The sequence below is a fragment of the Lonchura striata genome, chromosome 1 (assembly GCF_046129695.1).
Source record: "Lonchura striata isolate bLonStr1 chromosome 1, bLonStr1.mat, whole genome shotgun sequence".
Lineage (NCBI taxonomy): Eukaryota > Metazoa > Chordata > Aves > Passeriformes > Estrildidae > Lonchura > Lonchura striata.
The window spans coordinates 3573009-3595077 of NC_134603.1; the positions used below are offsets into that span (position 1 = coordinate 3573009).

The 22069-nt window shown below is 41.5% G+C and overlaps 1 protein-coding gene across 7 annotated transcripts in view; it reads left to right on the forward strand.

Annotated features, from left to right (window-relative positions):
• Positions 1-22069, forward strand: part of TSNARE1 (t-SNARE domain containing 1) — a 449842-nt gene that overhangs the window by 261973 nt on the left and 165800 nt on the right. For all 7 annotated transcript variants that reach the window (XM_021531988.3, XM_021531987.3, XM_021531991.3 and 4 more), the window contains 2 exons: positions 9859-9931; positions 21676-21758. In XM_021531988.3, the coding sequence (XP_021387663.2) occupies positions 9859-9931; positions 21676-21758 (156 nt within the window). The remainder of the gene's footprint in view (positions 1-9858; positions 9932-21675; positions 21759-22069) is intronic.

Genomic DNA, 22069 nt, shown 5'->3' on the forward strand with positions numbered 1-22069 from the left:
AAGTTTGCAGTCCACAAAGCCAAAATCTGGGAAAGCCTACAAAGACCATAGCATTTGGCTTTGAAATGCTCAGGGAAATGTAGGGCAGAGAGGGTGTTTTTTTTAAATTGTATGGAGCATGTATCTCCTTTTTGCCCAATTTGTCCCACTGAGGAGAAGATGAACCTTGGGCAGACCTTGGATATGGATTTACTCATGGAGCTGTTGTTCTGTGGATCACTTGATGGCCTGAACAGACATATCCCTTTTTTTGGCTGTGCCTCTTCAGTCTCCTGAAGAACAAGGACAAGATTTCTCCTCTTGAGAGACCCCACCTCGACCTCTGGGACCTCCAACACAAGAAAGATGTTGACCACTTCAAACAAGTCCAGAGGAGGCCACTAAGCTGATCAAAGGGCTGGAGAACCTCTGCTCTGGAGCCAGGCTGGGAGAGCTGGGGTGTTCAGCCTGGGAGAAGAGAAGGCTCCAGAGAGAGTTTAGAGCCCTTCCAGTGCCTGAAGGGGCTCCAGGAGAGCTGGAGAGGGACTGGGGACAAGGGATGGAGGGACAAGACAAGGGGGGATGGCCTTGAGCTGAAAGAGGGTGGGTCTAGTTTGCATATTAGGAGGAAATTCCTTCCTACAAGAGTGGTGAGGCACTGCAAGAGGTTGTGCAGAGAAGTTGTGAATGCTCAATCTGTGGAGGTGCTCAGGGTCAGGCTGGACTGGCTTTGGTTATCCTGGTCTAGGTGCCCTTACCCTGGCAGGAGGATGGAACCAGATGGTCTGTAAGGTCTCCTCCAGCCCAAAGCCTTCTATGATTTTATGATTCCAACCTTCAGTGGGCTCTGTAAGAGACTGTGACTCCCTTCCTCTCTTGCAGCAAACCCATGAACTCCATTTGTAATGAGGACTGAGTTGTGTCCAGACTCTGCACAGGGTACAGCAGCTTCAGCCATTTCTAAACAGAGGGTTGGCAGCATAGCAGCGAGTTGTAAGAAGATGCTGTGTATTTCCCTTGTCTCTTTGTTTTTTTCCTTTCAGTTAGATATTCTCTTTTAAATTGTCAGGAATAAATAGTGCACCTAAATGAATCACTCTGTTGATAGCTGCAGATCAGACTCTGCAATCAGTGTTTTATTTAAGTAAAATAATTGAGCAGCAATTGATAATACATGACAGCTTAAGATTACTCTAATTGCTTGGCTTCCCAGAACACTCCTAAAAAGAAAATGAATTCCTCCATTGTATTTTTTTCTGGCTGCATGACCCTCATGGAAATAAATCCAGAGTGGAGAATGAATAGTGCTGCAAACAAAGTGTAGAAAGTGTTGAAGTTTTTGTCATAATCTTCGGACGGTTTCTATTTTTGAAGATAACATACCACCTGCAATAAACTGCCTTTCCTGGGGCTGGTATCAGTCAGGGTGATAGATTACAACTACTTCCCTCACTGCTGCTATTAGTTTATACATTGCAGCCTGGGGCAGGAAGCAGGAGATGCTAAAGGAAAAGTCAGCATGGAACAAACTGAGTTTGGAGTTTGCTGATGGATTTCCACATCTTTGGTGACTTGGTACCCAGGAGACTTTCTTCTGATCACCTGTAAAAAAGTGGAGCTGTAAATATTAAATGCATTTTATTTTCTTATTTTAAAAAGACTAAGTGTCCCCAGCAAGCATTTTCATTGCATATAAAAAAATAATAACTTTTTTTTTCATAGGTTGCTGTAAGAACTCGTATATCTCACTTTTTTCAGTTGAGACCAATGGCTCCTTGGAGCTGTTGGAGAGCAAAATAAATGTGCAATACAGACAAATAGTTCCTGTTGGACAGATACCTACCACATAAAACACTCCATGACAATTGCATCAAATCACTGTGGTTACTGCCGAGCTCTTGCAGAAAGAAAAGGGATCTGTTGCTCATGGAAGCCTTTTCTTGGACAAGGCTGTGGATTGTTGTTGGTGGACAATTCTGCTCTGGTTTGCATGGCTTTTATGTTTGCCTTTTATATTGTATTTAATTTTTGCTTTTGGGGTGTCACACCAGCAAATTTCACAAACCCGCAGCTACAATCTGTATTTGAAATACAAATGCATATCCTTTATTGGGAGAACCTTCGTCTTCACTGAATATTTTTATTCCTGGTCTACAAAGGCCACAATGTCAGGCATTTCATTATGTCTGTTCATTTTAGGTCCTTCATGTAATTACTTTTGTGCCATTTGATTAGCCTCTATACATATGTGAATTAACTTTGAAGGAACTCCTTAATTCAACTCCAGGGAGCTGGGAAAGGTGAGAAGGCAGAAAATCCCACAAAAACCTTTCTAGCATATCAGAAAACAGAAAAAAAAAGCAATATTTCTGCTCTGTGAGTCTTTCATATCCAGCCTAAGGGTTTGTTGGAAAAGCAAGGATATTAATCTTCCTTTAGTGGTAAAGTAGATAGAAACTTGGCTGTAGGATAGCAAAAGTTTGGATTCATAGTGTGGGTACAGAAACTTTTTTCTGCAACCATGAGAAAATAAATCATAGATTCATAAGGCTGGTTTGGGTAGGGACCTCAAAGATCTCCCAGTTCCAACCCCACTGCCATGGATCAGGTTGCTCAGGGTTTTTGCTTCCAAATATGCATTGTAACATCCCAGAGTCTTGTTCCAGCTGTTCTAACAAGGTAGAAGAATATCAGACATTCAGTAAAGAGAAATAAGATTGCAGCATGTTCCCATTTGGAGAGCAAAGCTGATGTTCACTCTGCAGAGTAATGAAGTCACTTCCCTCCTCATTTCCTTAGTTTGTGGAGCTCCTTTCCTCTTTCACTCTTTGTTGACTTTATGAGTGTCTGGTGGAAGAGGAGACTGGTGGGGATGAAGGAAGAACACTGCAAAATATATAAATTTACTTGTTCTTCTCCATTGTGGGTGAAATTTTAAGCATTCTCCATTTCCTCTGCACCTGGAACTTGTAGCTTAATTCTTTTGTTTTCCACACCCCTCTGACCCTCTTCTCCACACTTGTGAAGCCCCAGCTGGAGCATTGACTCCAGCCCTGGAGAGTTCAAGGTCAGGTTTTGTGGGGCTTGGAGCAGCCTGGTTCAGTGGGACGTGTCTCTGCACATGGCAGGGGTTGGAACTGGGTGATCTTTAAGGTCCCTTCAAACCCAAACTATTCTGTGACTTTATGATTCTGATTTCACGACACAACTGTTGCATCTCAGTTTTCTGATGTGACCCGTTCCTGCTCACATCACTCCTGCTGTCCCTGATATCAAAACTTTCACAGCATTAACTTGAAGACAAAATGGAATCAACACAGCTTTTTTTTTTTTTTTTTTTTTTTTTTTTTTTTGGTTAAAACTAAGCAAGGCAAACAATTTTTTCTTTTCTTTTAGTTTTTGTTTACTTGCCTATTATCAGATCATATCAGTGTTCATGCTTATTTTACAACAGAGTGTTTAGCCAGGAAAAAGAAGCCTGAGATTTAAGGTCTGTTTTCTGCTACTGTAGACAGAAATAGGCTATGTTTATATCTCTGCAATCTGCTAAGCCTCAATTGTTCATTTAACACCTGGTGTATGTTCAGGGCAAGTTAATCTTAAAATTATTAGTGTCTGTCTATATACAGTGGCTGTTTATACAGGTGGGAGTATTTGTGGTACAGGAGAATACATGTGTTTATGTGCCTGTATAAATACCCACATGTACATAAATATGGGAATTCACATACCTTTACAAACTGATTAATTTAAAGGAAATTTAGGATGTTAATTAATTTGAAGATCAGAATCAAAGTTGGTAAAAAGAATGCTTTATGTGCTTTTTGATGCTTTATTGTATTTCCCAAATATAAAGTGCAGATATCTACATAAAAGCAGAACTATTGATGACCTCCTCCATTAACACATCTCCTATTTCCAGATCCAAAGGGTTCTTAAAAGGGCAAGCTACCCCTTGTTATGTTTGTGTTATTATATTGCCCTTGGGCAGCCCTGACAAGGGGGAATGACTTTAAACTAGTAGAAGGCACATTTAGAGTAGCTATTTGGAAGAAATTCTTCCCTGTGAGGGTGCTGAGGCCTTGGCACAGGTTGCCCAGAGAAGCTGTGGCTGCCCCATCCCTGGAAGTCTCCAATGCCAGCTTGGATGGGGCTTGGAGCAACCTGGAATAGTTGAGAGTGTCCCTGCCCATGGCAGGGCTTGGAATGAGATGATCTTCAAGGTCCCTTCAACTCCAACCATTCTGTGATTTCATTCTGATCCTGATTCCATGATGATGCACCTGGCAGGATTTGTGACCCTGTGGAGGATCCACCTGAAGAACTGGGAAGGACCCATGTTAGAGGGGTTTGAGGGGGACTGTCTGCCTCGAGAGGGACCCCACAATGGAGCTGGGGAAGAGTGTGAGGAGTAAGAAATGCGTGACAAACCAACCACAGCCCCAGTTCCCTATTCCCCTGTGCCACAGCAGTGGAGGAGGGTGAGAACATGGAAGTGAAGTCCAGGAAGAAGGGAAGGTTAGGGAGAAGTGTTTTGAGATTTGATATTACTTTTCATTACCCTACTCTGATTTTGATTGGTAAGAAATGAAACTGATTTACCCAAATCAAGTCTATTTTGCCTGTGACAGTAACTGATGATCACTCCCTGTCCTTACTCACCCCAAGAGTGTTTTGCTGTATTTCCTCTCCCCCGTGCAGCTGAGGAGGGGAGTGACGGAGCAGCTTCGGTGGGCATGTGCCATCCAGACAGGGGCAGAATGAATAAATACCAGCTGGCAGCTGGCAGGATCTCTGTACTCATCCTTGTTGAGGTGCCCTCTGTGGTCCCTCAGCTCTCTCTGATGAGCTCCAGGCATCTCACCTCCCACAGCCTCTCCATTTGGATCTGGTGGACAGGAACTCCCTTCCTGTTGTGCTTCCTGAGCTGGTGTCCCCAGGTGGGTTCTGGATGGCATCCCAAAGCTCAGCATGACTACTTTAATTATGCAGCATGGTTCTACACTCCCTGAGATGACACAGACCCCTAGGACAGCAAAAGAGAGAGGAAACGTGCACAGGCAAGAGAGGGAGAGAGAAACTCCACACTCTGGCTGTTGTTGAGTCCCAGAGGAGATCTAACTCAGTCTGTAATTGCTGCTCTGGATGGCTTCTGCCCTCAAAACAATTTTCTGCTGGTCTGTTGTTGCTTAGGCTGAATCAGGTTGATTTATTGAATGTCATTTTTTTCTCCCCAGCCATAGACAAGAGAAAAATATTTGTTGAAAGGCTGTTGCAGCAAGATTTAGTTTCTGCCTATCTTGCATCAGAAGCTTGCTCATGTTTTATATTATTTTTTCCTTTTCCTTTCCTTCCCCTGCCTGTCAGAAAGGAATGAGGACAGACAAACACCATGCTCTGATTTGTTTTTCCATGTCCATACGTGGTGGACCACAAGGTAGGAGATGCCCCACAGCTGTTGCAGACAGGACAACACAAGAAACATTTCAGCATCTCTTTGGTAAAACATGACATACACTATAAAGGGCTGTTGGTTGATTTTTGTTTTTCCTTGTTTCTTTATTTTTTCCCCCAAAGATAACAAGCACAAGGGTTTGTTTTGCTTTATTGTGTTTTGGAGTGCTTCCATGTGCAGAAATGTGCACGGGCCTTCTAGGACATCTTTCAGGATCTCCTTGGGGTTTATTTTACAGCTCCCCTGGCTGCTTGCTGCAGAATAAATGATGGGTCAGAATGCGACCTCGCTTGTAAAAATTCAGCAGCTCCTGAATATTGAGGCAGCAATTAATTTAAATGCTAATTTATAGTCCTTTAAAAAATGGATGGCTGGTTTGTGAGTAAACACTAAAGCATGTGCTAAATAGGATAGACCACTGATACTTTTGATCCCATTTTTATACAAACCCAAGGCAAACATTCCTAGAAATGAGTGCTCCTTCCCTTGAGGACCTGAGCTGACACTGATAGAGGAGGCTGGGATCTGTCTCCATGTGAGAGAGGAATTATTGACTACACAGATTTGTTCTGTGTCCTTCTGAGGAGAACATGTTCCCCTCTCTGGTTTATTTAACACCATTCCCATGTCTGGAATACAGCAGTGTCCTTAGGATATCATTAAAGGCAGGATTATGTTGGAGGTTTTCAGTGTGAATAAATCTTCATCCCACAAAGCATGAGAGTGGAAGAGAAAAGAGGTTTTCTTATTTTCTGTCTTGGAAATACTTCAGTAATGCTCATTCTGTGGGGAAATGGGCTGCTGGGATTTATTGTTCCCACAATGGTGACAATGTCTGGGTTTTATAACCTGACTTGCTCACAAATGAATTTCAAAAATGTTGAAATCTTTATCTTGTTAAATCAAAAAATGGGAAATTGAAATTTCTGGTTTATCTGCAAAATCATATTTCCAACCATTTTTGTGTCAGGTTTGGAAATTTAATTTTTTTCTCCAAATCTCAGTACTATGCAGTGACATTATTCACTTATTGAGTCAGGTTAAGTGACTCAAATAGTCCTGCCATTTTAACCTAGTACTTTCTGTTAAGAACTTCCCAAACTAATTTTCCCTGGTGAGAGTTAATCCTCTGGAACTTAAGGGCCTCATTCTTTTCTATCTCTGCTTTTCTCCTCTATCACTTCTCTGCTTTTTTGGCCATCTTTAGCTACTGCCATTTCATTTTATTGTTGACTAATTTAATTATTTTTGTTCCAGAATGGTTGATATTAAATCCTGTCTACTAATCAGAACAATGGATTTCTTCTTTTTGGGGAGAAAAAAAAAAAAGAGAAAAGAGAATTTATATGAAACAGTTTAAATCTGTCTCCCTCTTGCTGCAGGATATAGTGAATGAATTGTTGCCAGACAGGAAAGACTGGTGTTAATTAAAACCCAGGGAGCCCCAGCCTAGGTAGCTGGCAGGGAGACAGAATTTTGGGAATGGTGGTGGCTGCTGCACTCCTGGGTTCTGTGGAGTCAGAGATTTATGAGGAGCTGTATTTCATTGTAAATTCTGCATAGTGTGTGCAAACATGGGGAACCAAAGGCAGTTTGATTTTCCTAACAAACTCTGATGCCTGGCAAGTTCAGAGGTACTTGGGGATGGAGCAGACCTGGCAAGAAGGATCAGGAGTGTAGCTCCAAGGTATATTCCATTATGGAAGCTCTTTATTTCTGGATATTTTTCTTTCTTCTATTTCTTCCTTTGTTTTCCTTACATATATCAAGGGCTTTGAAACTTCGCATTGCCAGGTTAAATTATTCAACAGATTTCTTGCTTCAGGTCAGGTTGTTTTTGTGCTCTGTGCTTTATAACTCACCCGTTTGTTTTTCCTCAAGTGCAGTAGTCGCAGCTTTTCCTTCCTCGCAACTCAGCGCTGGCTCTCACTGATGCATATTTGCTAAACAGTAATTTTAAGTGTTATTGCAACATTATGGAAAGGATCTATACTCTGCAGCTGCAGATGGTTGGTTTCAAGTACCTGAATACAAATGGCAAAGCTGAGCCAGCACCGTTCGCACACAACGTTGAATTTTCTTTGTCATTCTTCTCTGCCTCACCCAATATCTGGGGATCAGGACATAGACAGCCCAGCTCCTCGTGGCTAAATTACCTGGGAAGGGTGCTCTAAGAAATCAATGTATCATCTTTTCTATTCCAGTGGAAATGCTTGGGGTGGGTGGGGGCACGTGTAATTCAATATATTGCAAAAAACTCTGTCTAACCAAATGTACGTGCAAAAATATATTCGTGAGTTTTAAGCCACCTTCACTTAAAGTGCTGAAAAAGAAGCACAACAAAATAAAGCAGACTGAAGTGTAGAAAGGATTGTGCTTATATTGCAAGGAACAGACACAGAAAATTATGTCAGTGACAATTTAGCCAAGAGAGACAAATTAGCATTCTGGGCTTTTTTAGTATTATTTTTTTTTTTTCTCTGTTTTCCTTAATCATCTTTTTCAAAGCAGTTAAACAAGAGCAGTGCAAGACATTAAAGTTAATTCTCTGTTCTTCACATTTTGCTGAACTTTAACATTCTCCCTTAAAATATTTTTACAAAAAGCTCAGAAAATTTCCCTACACAATAAAAAAATCTCCACTAATTTCTCCTCATTTCCCAGTAAGGATTTACTAACATACTGCTTAAACTTCATTGTTTTGCAAAATATTCTGCAGTATTTACAAGTTAGGAATAATACCATCCATAATTAAAGCTTCATTATGCTTGACAAATCAAGGAATGAAGTACATTTTGTGGTGCATTACTCAGTCTTTGGTTGGGGGAGTGTTTTTTGCTTTATTATGAGTTCTCACAGCTTTTTCAATCTTTTTCTTTTCCTCCATCTTCAGTTATTCAACAATTTGGTCTATTCTAGCCCTCACAGTGGGACTCCCAGACCTCATTTTAAATTGATGCAGTTCTATTGCATTACGTGTTGAAGTGTTATGCCAGTTATATTCTCATAGCAAACTTCAGTAGGAGGACGTGGATTCATTCTGCACCATTTTCTAAATTTGTTAGTGGGGAAATGGAGTCCTTTAAAAAGCGTGGTGGAGGCAATTGGATCTTTTGGGATGAGCATGGAATCCCAGAGTGGGCCAGGCTGGAAGGGACCACAGTGGGGCCATCTGGTCCCACCTCCCTGCTCCAGCCACCCCAGAGCACAGGCACAGGATTATGTCCAGACAGTTCTGAGACTTCTCATTATCCTGCTCTGATCTTGTTAGTAATAAATTCAATTAATATCTGTCTGTTTTGCCCATGATGATATTTGGAGGGCAAGGTCTCCTGGTCTTCCATTATGTTTTCAGTCCCCTGTTTACTTACAGGGGAGGGTGGTAGAGCAGATTTGGTGGGTGCCTGTCATCCAGCCATGCTCAAACAATACACAGGGTTCCGTGGATTTACAGCTTGCCAGACAATCTGTGGAAACTCCATCCTTGGAGGCACACAGAACCATGCCCTGAGCACCCTACTTTAGTTTTCTGCTCTGAGAAGGGCTTTTGGGCTAAATAATTTCCAAAGGTTCCTGCTCAAAGGTTCCTGTGATTCTCTGACTTGTAAGGCTAAAAAAATATACATCCTTTTTTAGTGCCTTTTTTTCTGCTCTGGTAATGCTGCCACACTGGTAGTGAATTTAGCAGTGTCTATATTATTATGTCTATTATTGCTAAATTAATTCTTTTTAGAGGAGACAGTGTCATATGATGTCAACATATGCTCACATTTGCTCTTTTATATGGTAAGTGTTCAGAAATTAAGGAAACAAACTCGTGGGTAATTTGCTGTGTTTTCACAGAGATTTCAGAGCTGAATGCAGTTACTTTTTTTTTTTTTTTAACTATTTGAAAACATATAAATGAATCTGTTCATCAAACAGCTCTTTCCTTATTGCCATACCTAAAAGGTAATTTTAAATTCAGGGAGTTTTTGATTGTATCCATCAGTTTATGAATAGCATCAGATGGTTGCTGTGCTGAGATGGCCTTTTTCTGTGTAGGAGAAAACAGTCCAGGAGGAATGGCCTGCATCACTAATAACTTTTTATGAAAGAGAAGGGTTTGCCACTGTTGTTTTTCTTGTTGCTTTTCCTTAGTCCTCCACAATTCTGAAAAGCAAACATACAATCTGATCATTCCACTTGCTCCTCTCACAAAGATTGAGTCAGCTGCCTGACTTAGATCCATCAAACCATTCCTGGATCTAATTCCATGAGGGAATTTTTTTTATTATGGGAGCATTGTAACTTTCCCTTTCACCTCTCTGCTGCTGGAGATTCCTGGGTTTGTGTTTTTCTTTGCCAAGCTGGACTGTGGAACGTGCCTTTCGTACTTCGATATTCCCCATTCCTGGGTAATGTTAGGATTTCTGTCTTTTCAGAGCGACATGTTGGATGTGAACCAGATCATCAAAGACTTGGCCTCCATGGTGCACGAGCAAGGAGACACAATAGGTAGGTGTCACATGAAAATTATGGGCTTTATTTCTCTCTTCCACCATCCCAACATGGTCTTGTCCCTCACGAGCAGCCCTGTGTTGATACTGTGATCATTTTCACTGTGTTTTGAGCACTTTGTACATCCAGAGATGGTTGGATCTGACAAGCTGCCCTGTGCAATAAGGTTCTTATGTTATGGACAGTTTGCTGGTAGATTTAGCATAAAATAGAATTCACAGGGAGATGAATCCATTCCCTTTTGACTGCAGAAAAGGAAGCTGGAGAACATATGGCATTAACTGGAAAGTGATCCAATTCTTTCTTTCTACCTGGAACTGCAATAAAACAACAATAGGAGTAGCAATTATGATGACGATGATTGTTAAAATTAGAGAAAATTAAGCAGCTTTTTGTTTATAAATAGAATTTTCATTCCACATAGCAGGGTGTGTCTAATTAAATTTATGGAAGTCTGACATCAAGATGTGCTCATATAAAGTCTGAAGTTTCTGCCCATTAGTTGATCTGCTCTTGTTCTGCAGCTACCAATGTCTAGGAAAAAAATGTGTGGAGAAAATTGGGAAAAGAGATGAGAGTAACTTCTAGTCCTATCTTTAGGAGCAGCCCATCACTGGGAGCCACCATTTCTTGTGAACAGAGGGAGAAGACACTTTAGATCAGCTCTCTCCGACCTTTGTCACTGCTCTTTTCTGATGATGTCAAGAAAAATCAACTTTTTTTCTCTATATCTTGTTTTTATATGTACAATAATAATATGTGGTACTTCTGAAACAACTGCCCACTTCCAAAATTGGGAGCTAATTGTCCTAAAGGCTGCTTGAGGGATCTAAGCTCCAGAGCAGCAGGATTTGTGGGGATATTTCTCACCCAAAGGCTCAGCTGGAATTCTCACTGGTGCTTCTGGGAGCCAGAACAAGTCCTAAGACAGCCCTATGCAGATTTAAACAGTGGAAGCTCTTCTCTGCTGCTTATTAATCACTCTGGATTTCTTTGGCAAGTTCATATCTCAGCATAAAATACTTTCTTTCACACTGAATGAGTGATCTACACCCCTCTGAGAAACACCACTCAGGTTCACAGGGGCAGCAAAAAAAAATCAAAATCTTATTTAAAATCAGTTTTGAGTACATTTTTCTTTTTCTACTTATTTTATTTCTTTTCCTCATGATGCTGTTTTGAAAGCTTATTTTCTTGCATGGATAACTTTGGAGCCCGATTCATCTCTAAAAGCACATCAGATGCTAATGCCTTGAGGGACATGACAACATACATCAGCTAGCTTCAAGATCCTCACAACTCCTTTTCTTAAGGCAATATTTATTACTTTAAGACTTTACCCATGCATAGAAGCCATCCCAGTATTAACTTCCCTGTGAGGAGCTGTTAGATTAAGTAGGACATTTTGTCTTTGAGCCAACATAAGGTTTTTTGTGGGTTTTTTTGTTGTTGTTCCTCTTACACTCCAGCAGATTTTTAACAGTTTTTTTTTAAGGATTATCTTTTAATCCTGACAGGCAATTGACGTATCTTCCCAGCCAATTGCTGAAGGGTCCTACTGTTTATCTTGTGACATTCATATTACACAAAAGTAAGGGAGATAAAGAATCAGGAGGCAAGAGATGTTGAAACCCCCACAGTGAAAATTCCATGATGACAAGAGACAGCTCTCTTGGCACTTGTTTTATTTTTTTCAGTCCATTCCTCTGACATGCATGGAATTAAAGCTCTGTGTGTGGTTGTCTGGAAAACTCAGGGAAAATAAAAAACCAGGGAATATGAGATGAGCCCCTCTGAAAATGCTCACAGAGAAAACCCCTCTTTGGATCACCTGAGCTGGGGAGAATTGTGGGGAGAGTTTTTCTGGTTTGTGCACGGCACAGGCAGAGTAACCCTTGTTTCTTACAAAAATCTAAAAGGAGATTTTCTGGCATGTGGGCCAGCTCCTTAATGAACACTCTGATAACACTCTCTCCTTAGGGGAGAGACAGCAATTTCTGCCATTCAGGGAAGAAATAGAATGCAGACTTGGGAGAGGATGATCACTCTTATTTTGTGTCTTCTGCAAACAAACTCTGTGGCCAAGTTCCTGGCATCTCTTTGATACAAATATTTAATTATAAATCACCATCAGTGAGCCCAAGCCTTTGAAACCAAAACAAGCCAATGGCCTGGCTTAGCTGGGAATCAGCAGAGTTTTCCCAACACAATCCTGCAGGAGCTCTTGGCAAAATCATCCCGGGGCAGCTTGATCAAATTGGCTGCTGATGAGGGGAAAGAGGGCAAGCAGGAGGACACTAATAGGAGAAAACAATAATTGGCTGAAGAATTGGTGCTGGTGGCATGGTTTGGGGCTCAATGGGACCCCGTGTGGGGATTTGCAGCTGCTTTGGAGAGATGGGATCCACCACAGAAAGAGAATTTTAGTAATGGTGGGAGAGGGAGGGTGTGACCAGCAGTCCTGTGAGAGCAGAGGAGAGGATTGCTGAAAAAAGGACACAGGGTGGTGTGGCAGGAAGGATTCCCAAAGCCACCAAAATGAGGTGTGGGCAGGGTCACTGTCAGAACTGGAAGTGAGCAGGGAGGTGCCGACCAGGCACCACCATCATGGATGAAAATCCCAAATCCTCAGCAGGAGCTGAGCACTCTGGGGTGCTCAATGCACAAAGTATCAGGAATAAACCTGAGGTGTTAAGGGATCTGTGTGAAGTTGCAGAGCTACAGTTTTGTTGGGTTCATGGAGATGTGGTGGGTTGGCCCCTTGATGAAGTGTTGCCTTGGAGGGATGTAGGCTCTTTTAGGAAGGGCAGGGTAGGAAAAGGAGGAAGAGTTACCCTTTATAGAGAGAGCAGCTGGAGTGCATGGGAAGCTGCCTGGGGATGGATGAGAAGCTGATGGGAAGTTTATGGGTCAGGATTAAAAGGAGGACAGCAAAGTGGGTTCGGCCCTCTACAGACAGTGAGGAACAGCCTCACCTTTGCAGACTGATCCTCACAGGGGATTTCAACCACCCCAATATCAACTGGAAGGACAACACAGCAGGGCATAAATATTCCAGGAGGTTCTGACACGCATGGAGGACAGCTTTAGGGATCTGATGTACAGATGGGAAAATCTTCAGATGGCCAGAAGAGGTTCATCTCCAATAAATTTTACTGTCCTGGCAGCAGAAGGATTCTGGAGCCAAAGCATCCAAGGATTCAGAGCTTGGCACTGTGAGAAGTAAATTCTGTTGGAGGTGGTTGCAACAGCAACAATCACTCCTTTCCATACTCGTAGATGGGCACTCAGCTGAGCTGTAAGTTCCCCAAAAGTCTGAAACATTCCCAGTATTTCACACTGAGCATCTCTATTTCATATGTGCAAGTTTGTACTTTGATTGGTGGTACTCTTCCATGGAATCAGTTTTGTGATTGGTGTTAGGGAGAAGAGAATCCTTAAATCCTCCCTTCCTCTGAAGAAAGTGTCAGCAACACAGCTGCTAATATTTGTATTGGAACCTGATGAAAGCAAGTGCATGTTTGTCCAATTTGTAGGCTTCTGTTTGTCTTGTAAATGAGAAGAAAGTTGACCTGAATATGAGTTAGTGCTCCTTTTTTTTTTTTTAAATATATTTTTATTTTTATTTTTTTTTATTTTTGCCCATGGCAAAAGGAAATTATCTGTGTTTTAGAAAAGCTGTTTTTCCATGCTACCTCTGTATGGAACCCTAATAGTTATGCCAGAATAACACTCAAAAACTACAGCCCTTATCTAAACTGCTCTAATTCAACTTCCACCACTTCTAACACTGTTTACAGCTCCATTGCATTTTACAAAGGCACAAAGAAAGACCCACATCGTTCTGAAAACATTTTGCACTTTTAAAAGCATCACATTTCTGACTCTTCTGAGCAGTTTTGGAACCAAGCTTTCTGTATATGTATCCTTCCCTAAAGTAGGAAAAGAGCTCAAGCTCACACAGGGGCCACCTATTTTAATCTAGCAAGAGCAGCAACACAGGAAGGAATTTACCAGTTCTCTACTTCTTTGTTAAGAAGGAATGTGAACAAATCTATTTTGCACAGCAAATCTCACTGACTGAAAGAATCATGGAGAATTTGGGTTGGAAGGGACCTTAAAGATCAACCAGTTCCAACCCCCTCCCATGTGCAGGGACACCTTCCACTATCCCAGGTTGCTCCCAGCCACATCCAGCCTGGCCTTGGACAATTCCAGGGATGGGACTTCTTTGGGAAGCCACAGCTTTTCTGGGAAACTTGTGTCAGAGCCTCACCACCCTCACAGGGAAAAATTTCTTCCTACTAAACCTACTGTATTTTTGTTTTAATTCATTCCCTCCTGTCCTGTCACTCCAGGCTCTTGTAAATAATTTCTCTCCATCTTTCTTGCAGGCTCCTTTCAGGTATCTGAAGGCCACAATTAGGTGACCAAAACCCTTCTCTTTTCCAGTTTGAACAGTTCCAATTGTCTCAGCCTTTCCTCTTAGGAGAGGTGCTCCATCCCTCTAATTAACTTGGCCTCCTCAGAAAAGATCAATGTCCTACTGTGCCAAGCTTAAGATTTCCTCAGACTTTTTGTTTAGCCCAATACTTATCCAGACTTAAATATTGGTGCTACTTGGCTTTCGCTTCACTTCACATCACTTGACTCTTGAAGTCTAGACTTTATATCTATAAATAACTGGGTGAAAAAGATTCTTAACGTGCTCTAAAGTCGATGGTCCTTCACTTAACAAACATCGCTGCCTGGTATCTGTCAGGCTGGAGCCCAGAGACCTGGAAAAAGAATTAAAGACATGTCAGCTGTTGCTTTCCTTCAGTCAGGAGGAACTTCTTGATGGGCCAATGTGTTCAGTCCTTGAGTGATGCTGCCATTCACAGAAGTGCCACATTGTCACTTATTACCTAGTCGTGGTAACAATGACAATGAACTTACTTCAAAGGAAAAGGGATTTGCATGAATGCAAATGAGTTGCATATTTTGGAAGCTTTGGAATGCAGGGAGGGTTTTTCAGTTTGGGGTTTGCGGTTTTTTTTATTTTATTTTTTTGGGTTTTTTTTCCTGTGAAATCAAGTCCACTTTGTTGCCTTTCTGACCTGAAGGCTGGTTTGACATGTAAACACTGTCAAGAGGGCCCATCAGCACATCCTCCTCCAGTCTGGCTGCCTGGATGGCACAGCCAGGAGTCTGTTGTCAGACTGCAAACTGAGCTGGGAAATCATTCAGCTGGAGCCTTAACTAAACACTCCCGAGTCATGTGCCTCAGCTGGGACATCTGCAGAAAATGAACACATCTCGAGAAGAGTGCCCAAAATACCTGAATGTAACAGCTTTAATATCCCTGATCAGCTGCGTGTGGCCTGCCAAGTCTCTCCTTTGGTTAAGATCCCCAAGTGATCTCAGAGGAGGCTGCTATGGGAATGTGTATATTTATGTTCTTATTGGTTCCTGATGGATTGGGAAATCTTCTTTTGGCTGTGTTGCTTTCAGCCACTTGATAAGACCCAGAGTAACGTGTCAGTACAGAGCACAGCCCATGAAAGAAGGGTTCACCGGGGTGTTCCTGAATCTATTCCACTTCCCACCTCTTTGTCCACCTTCAGTTTATGCCCTGTCATCAGTTGTGTTTCTGCTAAGTCTAACAAAGCTTTATTGCAAACCACCCCAGCCGCTGAAATTGTATGGTTTTATAATCCTTATTATCCTTAATTACCTTGTAGGCAACAATTTGAAGGCCATGGTCAGTGGGTCACTGGCACAGGTTGCCCAGAGAAGCTGTGGCTGCCCCACCCCTGAAGGTGTTCAAGGCCAGGTTGGATGGGTCTCTGCTCAGCCTGCTCTAGTGAAGGTGCCCCATGGCAGAGGGTTAGAACGAGATGATCTCTAAGCCAGATCATTCTGTGATTCTCTGGTGTGTTTGATATCACTCACCTTTCCCTGTTTATCTGGACTGCAGCAGTGGTGGCCTCCACTGACACTCTGGGCAGGGCTGGACACCCTCGGTCTCATGGAGGTGCTGCTTGGTGACCTCTGCTGTGACAAAGTTGTTGGAGCCACGTGTGGGCTACTGCGATCTCTGACCGACTCATTTTACTCGAGATAACAAGCAGAACAAAAATTGCATGAGCTTTTGTGTTTGCCTCCTCCTCCCGCTCTCTGTGAGTGATTTTTGTGTCATCCTTTGCACGGGGACTCTCACATTCAGCTCGCGTGCTGGCAGTGCTGGTAAAGCAGCACATGCTGGTTTACAAGGAGAAGAGTGATGGGCAACTCAACACTTGCAAATTTCCCAATGCCTAAAGATTTGTCTGCTGTGTTTATTTCTGTGTTTGACCCTCGTAATGCGATTGGGCTGGTATAATTACAGTTAATGAGCCAGCTAATTTTGTACAAGAAGCAAGGCTCTTCCTTCCACGAGGTTTATTGCCACCCATAGGATTCTTCTCACATCAATTTATCCAAAGCAGTTTTGGGGAAGTTAGAACTGCCGTGGTCTCAGTTTCTAATAAAGCTGCAATTGAGCAGTAAATGTCAGAAAGGCAGAAGCTGCTCAGGTGGGTGGTTTATTTCTGCTGGGAGGTGCAATTCTCTGCCAGACTGTTTGGGAAACATGACTTGAGCAATTTAAGTAAATCAAATGAGCCATGTAAAGCAAAAGAGGTCAAGTAAGTAGTAAATATCAGTGACCTTGCGTGGTAGGTAAAATATATGATCTTTCCAAGACAGCAAACAGAAATAAAATATATTTATTTCTATGAATCCACACCCCTACCAACCTTATTATTCTGGTGACAAACTCAGATTGAAACTTCCTTCATCAGCAGTAGGACTTGATAACTCAGCTGTGTGATGGAAAGTGAGTTTTGTGTTAATTGTAGACAAAAATGGACTTCTGAAAAATGTTGGATGCAAATTAAATGAAGGGATTTATTAAACTCTTTCAATTCACCAGATGGATTTGGAAAATAAAAAAATTATGTTTATTTCTTTTTTTTTTATTTGTAAATTTAAATAAACATATATTGTTTTTCTTTAACTTGGATGTTTACAGAATTAAAAAAAAAATGTGTTGAGTGTAAATCACAAGAAAAAGGTTTCCCAGAGAAGTTATGGACTCCCCATCCCTGGAAGACTCAAGGCCAGGTTGAACAGAGCTTGGAGAAACCTGGGACAGTGGAAGGTGTCGCCTATGGCAGGGGATTGCAACAAGATGATTTTAAGGCTCCTTCCAATTCAAACCAGTCCATGATTCTCTGGTTCTGTGAAAAGAAAGGGTGTGCTACAGACACGTATCTGGAATTTCCCATTCAAAGCTATTCGAGCTGTTTTTCCCTGTAAATTACTTTCAGAGAATATTTGGGGAATAAAAAAATCTGACACACCCATAAATTACTTCACAAAAAACCCCCAAAAAACTCTTGTTGAAATAACTTTTTTTTAATCAGAAAAAGAAGGAAATAGGGGACAAAATTAATCAGTTCTGTTGTTGTGATATAATATCCTGACATATCAAAGGGTTTAAAAGTAGAGCCTTGGATTGATTATCCCAGGCCACCTGAGAGCATCATGTGGGAACTGAGGACCCATGGATGGGTGACTGAGAGTGTGCAGTGGTCCCTGGGTCCAGGACAAGCACCCTCAGGACACTCTTCATATGCTGAGCCTTCTTCTGTGGCAAACATCAGGAATTTGAGGCCGCTTGTCTCTGTAAGAAAGAACAGTAAATTGCTTTGTAGATGCCAAAGTGATAATATTTCTGCACTCTGCTATTTAGCACCGAGCAGATGATAGGAGGTGCCTTATTCTCTGACAGGACATGTTGTTTTCCAACAGCCACACACAGGAAAATGCTTGAATTTTGAATTCCTGGGAGTTATATCCTGGCAGGCATGGCAAACCTCTGGCAGGGCAGTACCAGTTTTCAGCACATCCATATGCAGCAGATACTTGACATTTCCAAGATGCATTTCAAGGACAGTATAAATCATTCAGGAATAAGAAGTGCTGTGAATTTATGATGGTGTTTGGCTGTTGCCCTGTAGCCACTTTTATTCATTCAGACCAAGGGGTTCAGTCTGTTCACTGAAGAGAACCAACAGGAGGAGCTGGTTATGACATTTTAGGGTACTTTGAATATTCTTTGCAGACCTGCCTGGCAAATGGTGCTGAACTGGTTGTTCAGTGTGTCAGTCTTTGCCTCTGAGGGTTGTGATGTGTTGTGTGCAAGAATCAAAGCTCTGCTAAAGTCAGATGGGAAGGTAAGTTCTATCTGCCTGTTTTGGAAGCAATAACCACAGCTCCTCATGACTCACAGTGCTGAAAATTGTATTTTATTGCACCAATCTAAGCCAGTGTGGCCCATTTAGCCTGAATTTAACATATGAGCACGATTATTTTATAAACCCTCTCGTGTGCAGAATTTATAACTCGATGTTTACATTGAAGTTTGCAAATTACTAACCGTGAGCCATTTTAAACTTTGCTCTGGAAGAATTTCCTTCCCTTTAACATCCACAGCTCTGTCTTCACTAAGCCTGAGGGCCTTTTGTTCGTGGAATGACACTCACTTAAAACTTTCCAAGTACATGGCAATTCGAATGGGCAAAATTCATTTTCACGCTGAAAGCAATTTCCCTCCAAACTTGGCTTTTAATTAGGAAAGAAACCTCTATGCATTACCAAAATACTCCTTTTTTTTTCTTCTTCTTCTTTTTATTGTGCCTCTCAGTATGCTCTATTGATTATTTTTAGCCAGAAGTTGTAGCGATAAAAGAGGGTTAGGCTTATTAAAGTGCTAAAAATAAAAATATACTATGAAAACCTGAAGGGTCCCATTTTGGTTACTGCCAAGTGGGAGCATTTAAAAATTCTCATTCATGAGCTCACTTTCCTGTCGTTCAAGTGGTTTAGCTGAAATTCTGCCTTGTGAAATGAATCCATTGTGAAAATTCAGGTCATGTGAATGATTCCTTGACAGATTAGGGCAAAACCCCCAATCCAGCCACTGTCAATCCAATAATTTCCCATATAAGGCTTCTGTTGGTTATTATAAGGGTTTGATCTCAGGACACAGATAAATATCTGGAGTTGAAAGATACCTCGTGGGGGTCTCATTATTTCCATCTCTGTGTGATAAATGTGTCATAAAATCATTAAAAAATGAATCTAAAGCCTGGCTAGCTCTTTTACGTTCACTACTGCTATTGCAAGACTGTGTTTTAGATGAAAAATTATAAATATTTTCCTAATTCTCTGATGTATTTGGTTGCAAACACCATCTGCTTTGGTGCAGCCCTATCCCTGAGTTTATCAAAATGTCAACTGCATCCCCTTGGGATTTTTGTTCTCAAATTGTACAGTAAATTTGTCACCAGAGTCTGAAGGCAGAAAGCTGTTGTGGGATTCTGTTTCTTTGAGAATTTCCGGACCCAGGGCTGAATTATCTCCTTTGTTTGGGAACAAACTCACTATGCCTTTATCCCAAAGGGAAAGGAAAAGGCTAGATCCCTCCATCTGGGCTTTCAGCCTACTGAGGACCCTGCCACCCTTGCTGCTCCATCCCCCAGTGAGGTCCCTTGGCAAGGAGCCTGAAAGTGGCCAGGGTGAGGCTGTGAACCACCACTCGTGCAGCAAAGATTCACTGAAATGTCTGTCAGTGACAAACTCATCGTTGACTTATTAATATCATTGAATTATTGCTTGTTTCTTTTGTGATTTGAGCCAAATCCTCTTCCCTCTCTTTGCTCCCCTGTGTTAATCAGCAGAAATATCTGGTTAAATTGCTTTACATATTCATGCCTCATTATTGTAAAGTTTTAGAGCTGGTTTGGTGGGGGTTTTTTGTTTGTCTTAGTTTTTCCCCTGTGCCTCAGGACTACAAGTTGCTTCAAAAAATAGAATTTAGATGGGAGCTTTACTTATTCCAAGGCTGGTATTCCCCCACTGGCAGAAGGAGTGAGCAGAAACAGTTCCAGCAGGGCCCAAGCTCCCTCTGTGACATCCATCAACTCATCCAGGACGTGGAGCACGTCCTTCTTTCCTGGGAAAGCCTGTGCTGGGAAAAACAGAGATGATGTTCTCAAAAGCTCTGCCCAAGGTGTGGTTCTCCCATTCCAGGGAGCACTAAGGGGTGTGCACAGTGTTTAATTTTATCTAACGAAGGTAAATCTCCTCAAGCCTCCCTGCAAGCAGAGAAAAGTGTTGGGTTCCTCTGGAGGGCCTTTGAAGGGAGCTAAATTAAGCTGCTTCTATGATTTCCCTCTTCCCAGGAGAAGTGCAGACAGATTACTCTTGTTTTAGAAGGATATATTTAATACATTTCTCCTCTGTAGCTCCTCTCTGCCTAAATGATTCATTTTCTGAGGCCAATCAGCCTTTAAGAGATGTTGAGCAGTGAAGGGTGTCTGCACTAAGATCCCAAGGAACTTTATACACGACCAAGTTCTGTTGCATTGATTAGGCACTTGGGGTTTTGCTCTTTTTTCTCTTTTTTTTGTGTTTTTTTTTCCCCTTTGCTTTGCTTTTCTAAAAATGTATTTTATTTTGAGTTAAAATGGCTTAATTACCTTAACAGACTTTAACACTGTTTCATTTAAAAATGGGAAAATGTGAATGCAAGCACTTTGCACAAATTATCTGCAAACCCTCATTTCTTTGTCCACCATGAAAGTGGAGAGATTAATTCCTGTTCTTTCCTTTAGAACCTTAAAGAATAAATTACTTGAATCTTTTGTGGCATGTCTTAATCCAACTCCTTATACTATTAATTGAAGAATTTCCACTGGTTTTATTAAGGATTAGAGAAATCCCTGGAATTTTATTCTACCTGAGGCTGAGTTCTCCTGATTGAGTTCATGCACCCTGTGGTTTATTTTGTGCTCAAAACCACCCATTTGATCAAGAAACAGACCAAGGGCACATCCTCTTACACTGTGAGCAGAAATTATTGGCTGTACATCTCTTGGAGGATAAGATTTCCAAGACTTCCACTGGAAAAACAAAACCTTTTTTGCAGGTTTTATACCATAGCTGTCTTGCTTCTTAAGCACAGTCAGGAGTCAAAGTTAATATTTGATTTTGATGGAAGTAGGGACCTGCCAGTTGTGATGGGTAGATGATAATCTTTCTTTTCCAGTCTCATTTTGATTCCTTCTGGTTCATCCAGGCTTCCCCCAATGCCAAACAAAGCAATGCAGGGTGAGATTCTTCTCACTTCATTGTAGATTCCAGCAACTTTTCTCAATCTGAGCCATTTTACAGACCTCCACTGCAGCTTGGAAATGTGGTCCAAGAGTTTGACTTGTGGCTTGTTTACTCTGATCAGCTCCTGGAGAGTGGGAGGAATTGCACACCATGGATTTGCTCTCTGTGCTATTGTCTGGGATGATTTGATCAAGAGCAGACACCTGAGCATGGTCAATAACCCACATGAACCTTATCCCTGAGCTCTAACAACCAGATCATTTCAGGTGCTATGTTCCTTCTGTAATTTAATCCAGTAAATTTGTCAGTCTTGAGCCACTTTCTGTTGAATTCCCTGTCACTCTTCCCATTTATCTCAGAAGGAATGGGATGGATGTTCATCAAAATGGGTGTTGGTCCTACTTCCCAGCTGAACTGCAGGTCACAAACAAGAGGCTGCTCCTCTCTTTATGCCCATGAGTAAATTGCAGAATTGCTGTTGGCGTAAAACCTTTATTTATTTTTTTTTGTACCCTCTAATTTCTTTTAATTTGCAGATAGCATTGAAGCCAACATTGAGGCCTCTTCTTCCAACGTAGAATCAGCCAATGAGCAGTTGGCAAAAGCAAGTCAGCACCAAGTAAGTGGCACTAAAAAAAAACCTACAAATGCTTTCAGTGATAGTATTTACAATAAACAAAACACCTGGCAGCTGTGAACCACTGGGGACATGGATTTGTGCTACCTGGAAAGATGATAAAGCATATTCTAAGTAGGAACTAAACATTTTTATATATGAATATATATATATATGTATAGATTACCATAACACAGACAATTTGCTTTAGAGTAGTCATTAAGAAATCTGCATATTAAACAGACATTTCCCAGTAGGAAAGTCAACAATTAGCTACTGTTGTTCTTGGAAAGACACCATAAAAAGCACATCAT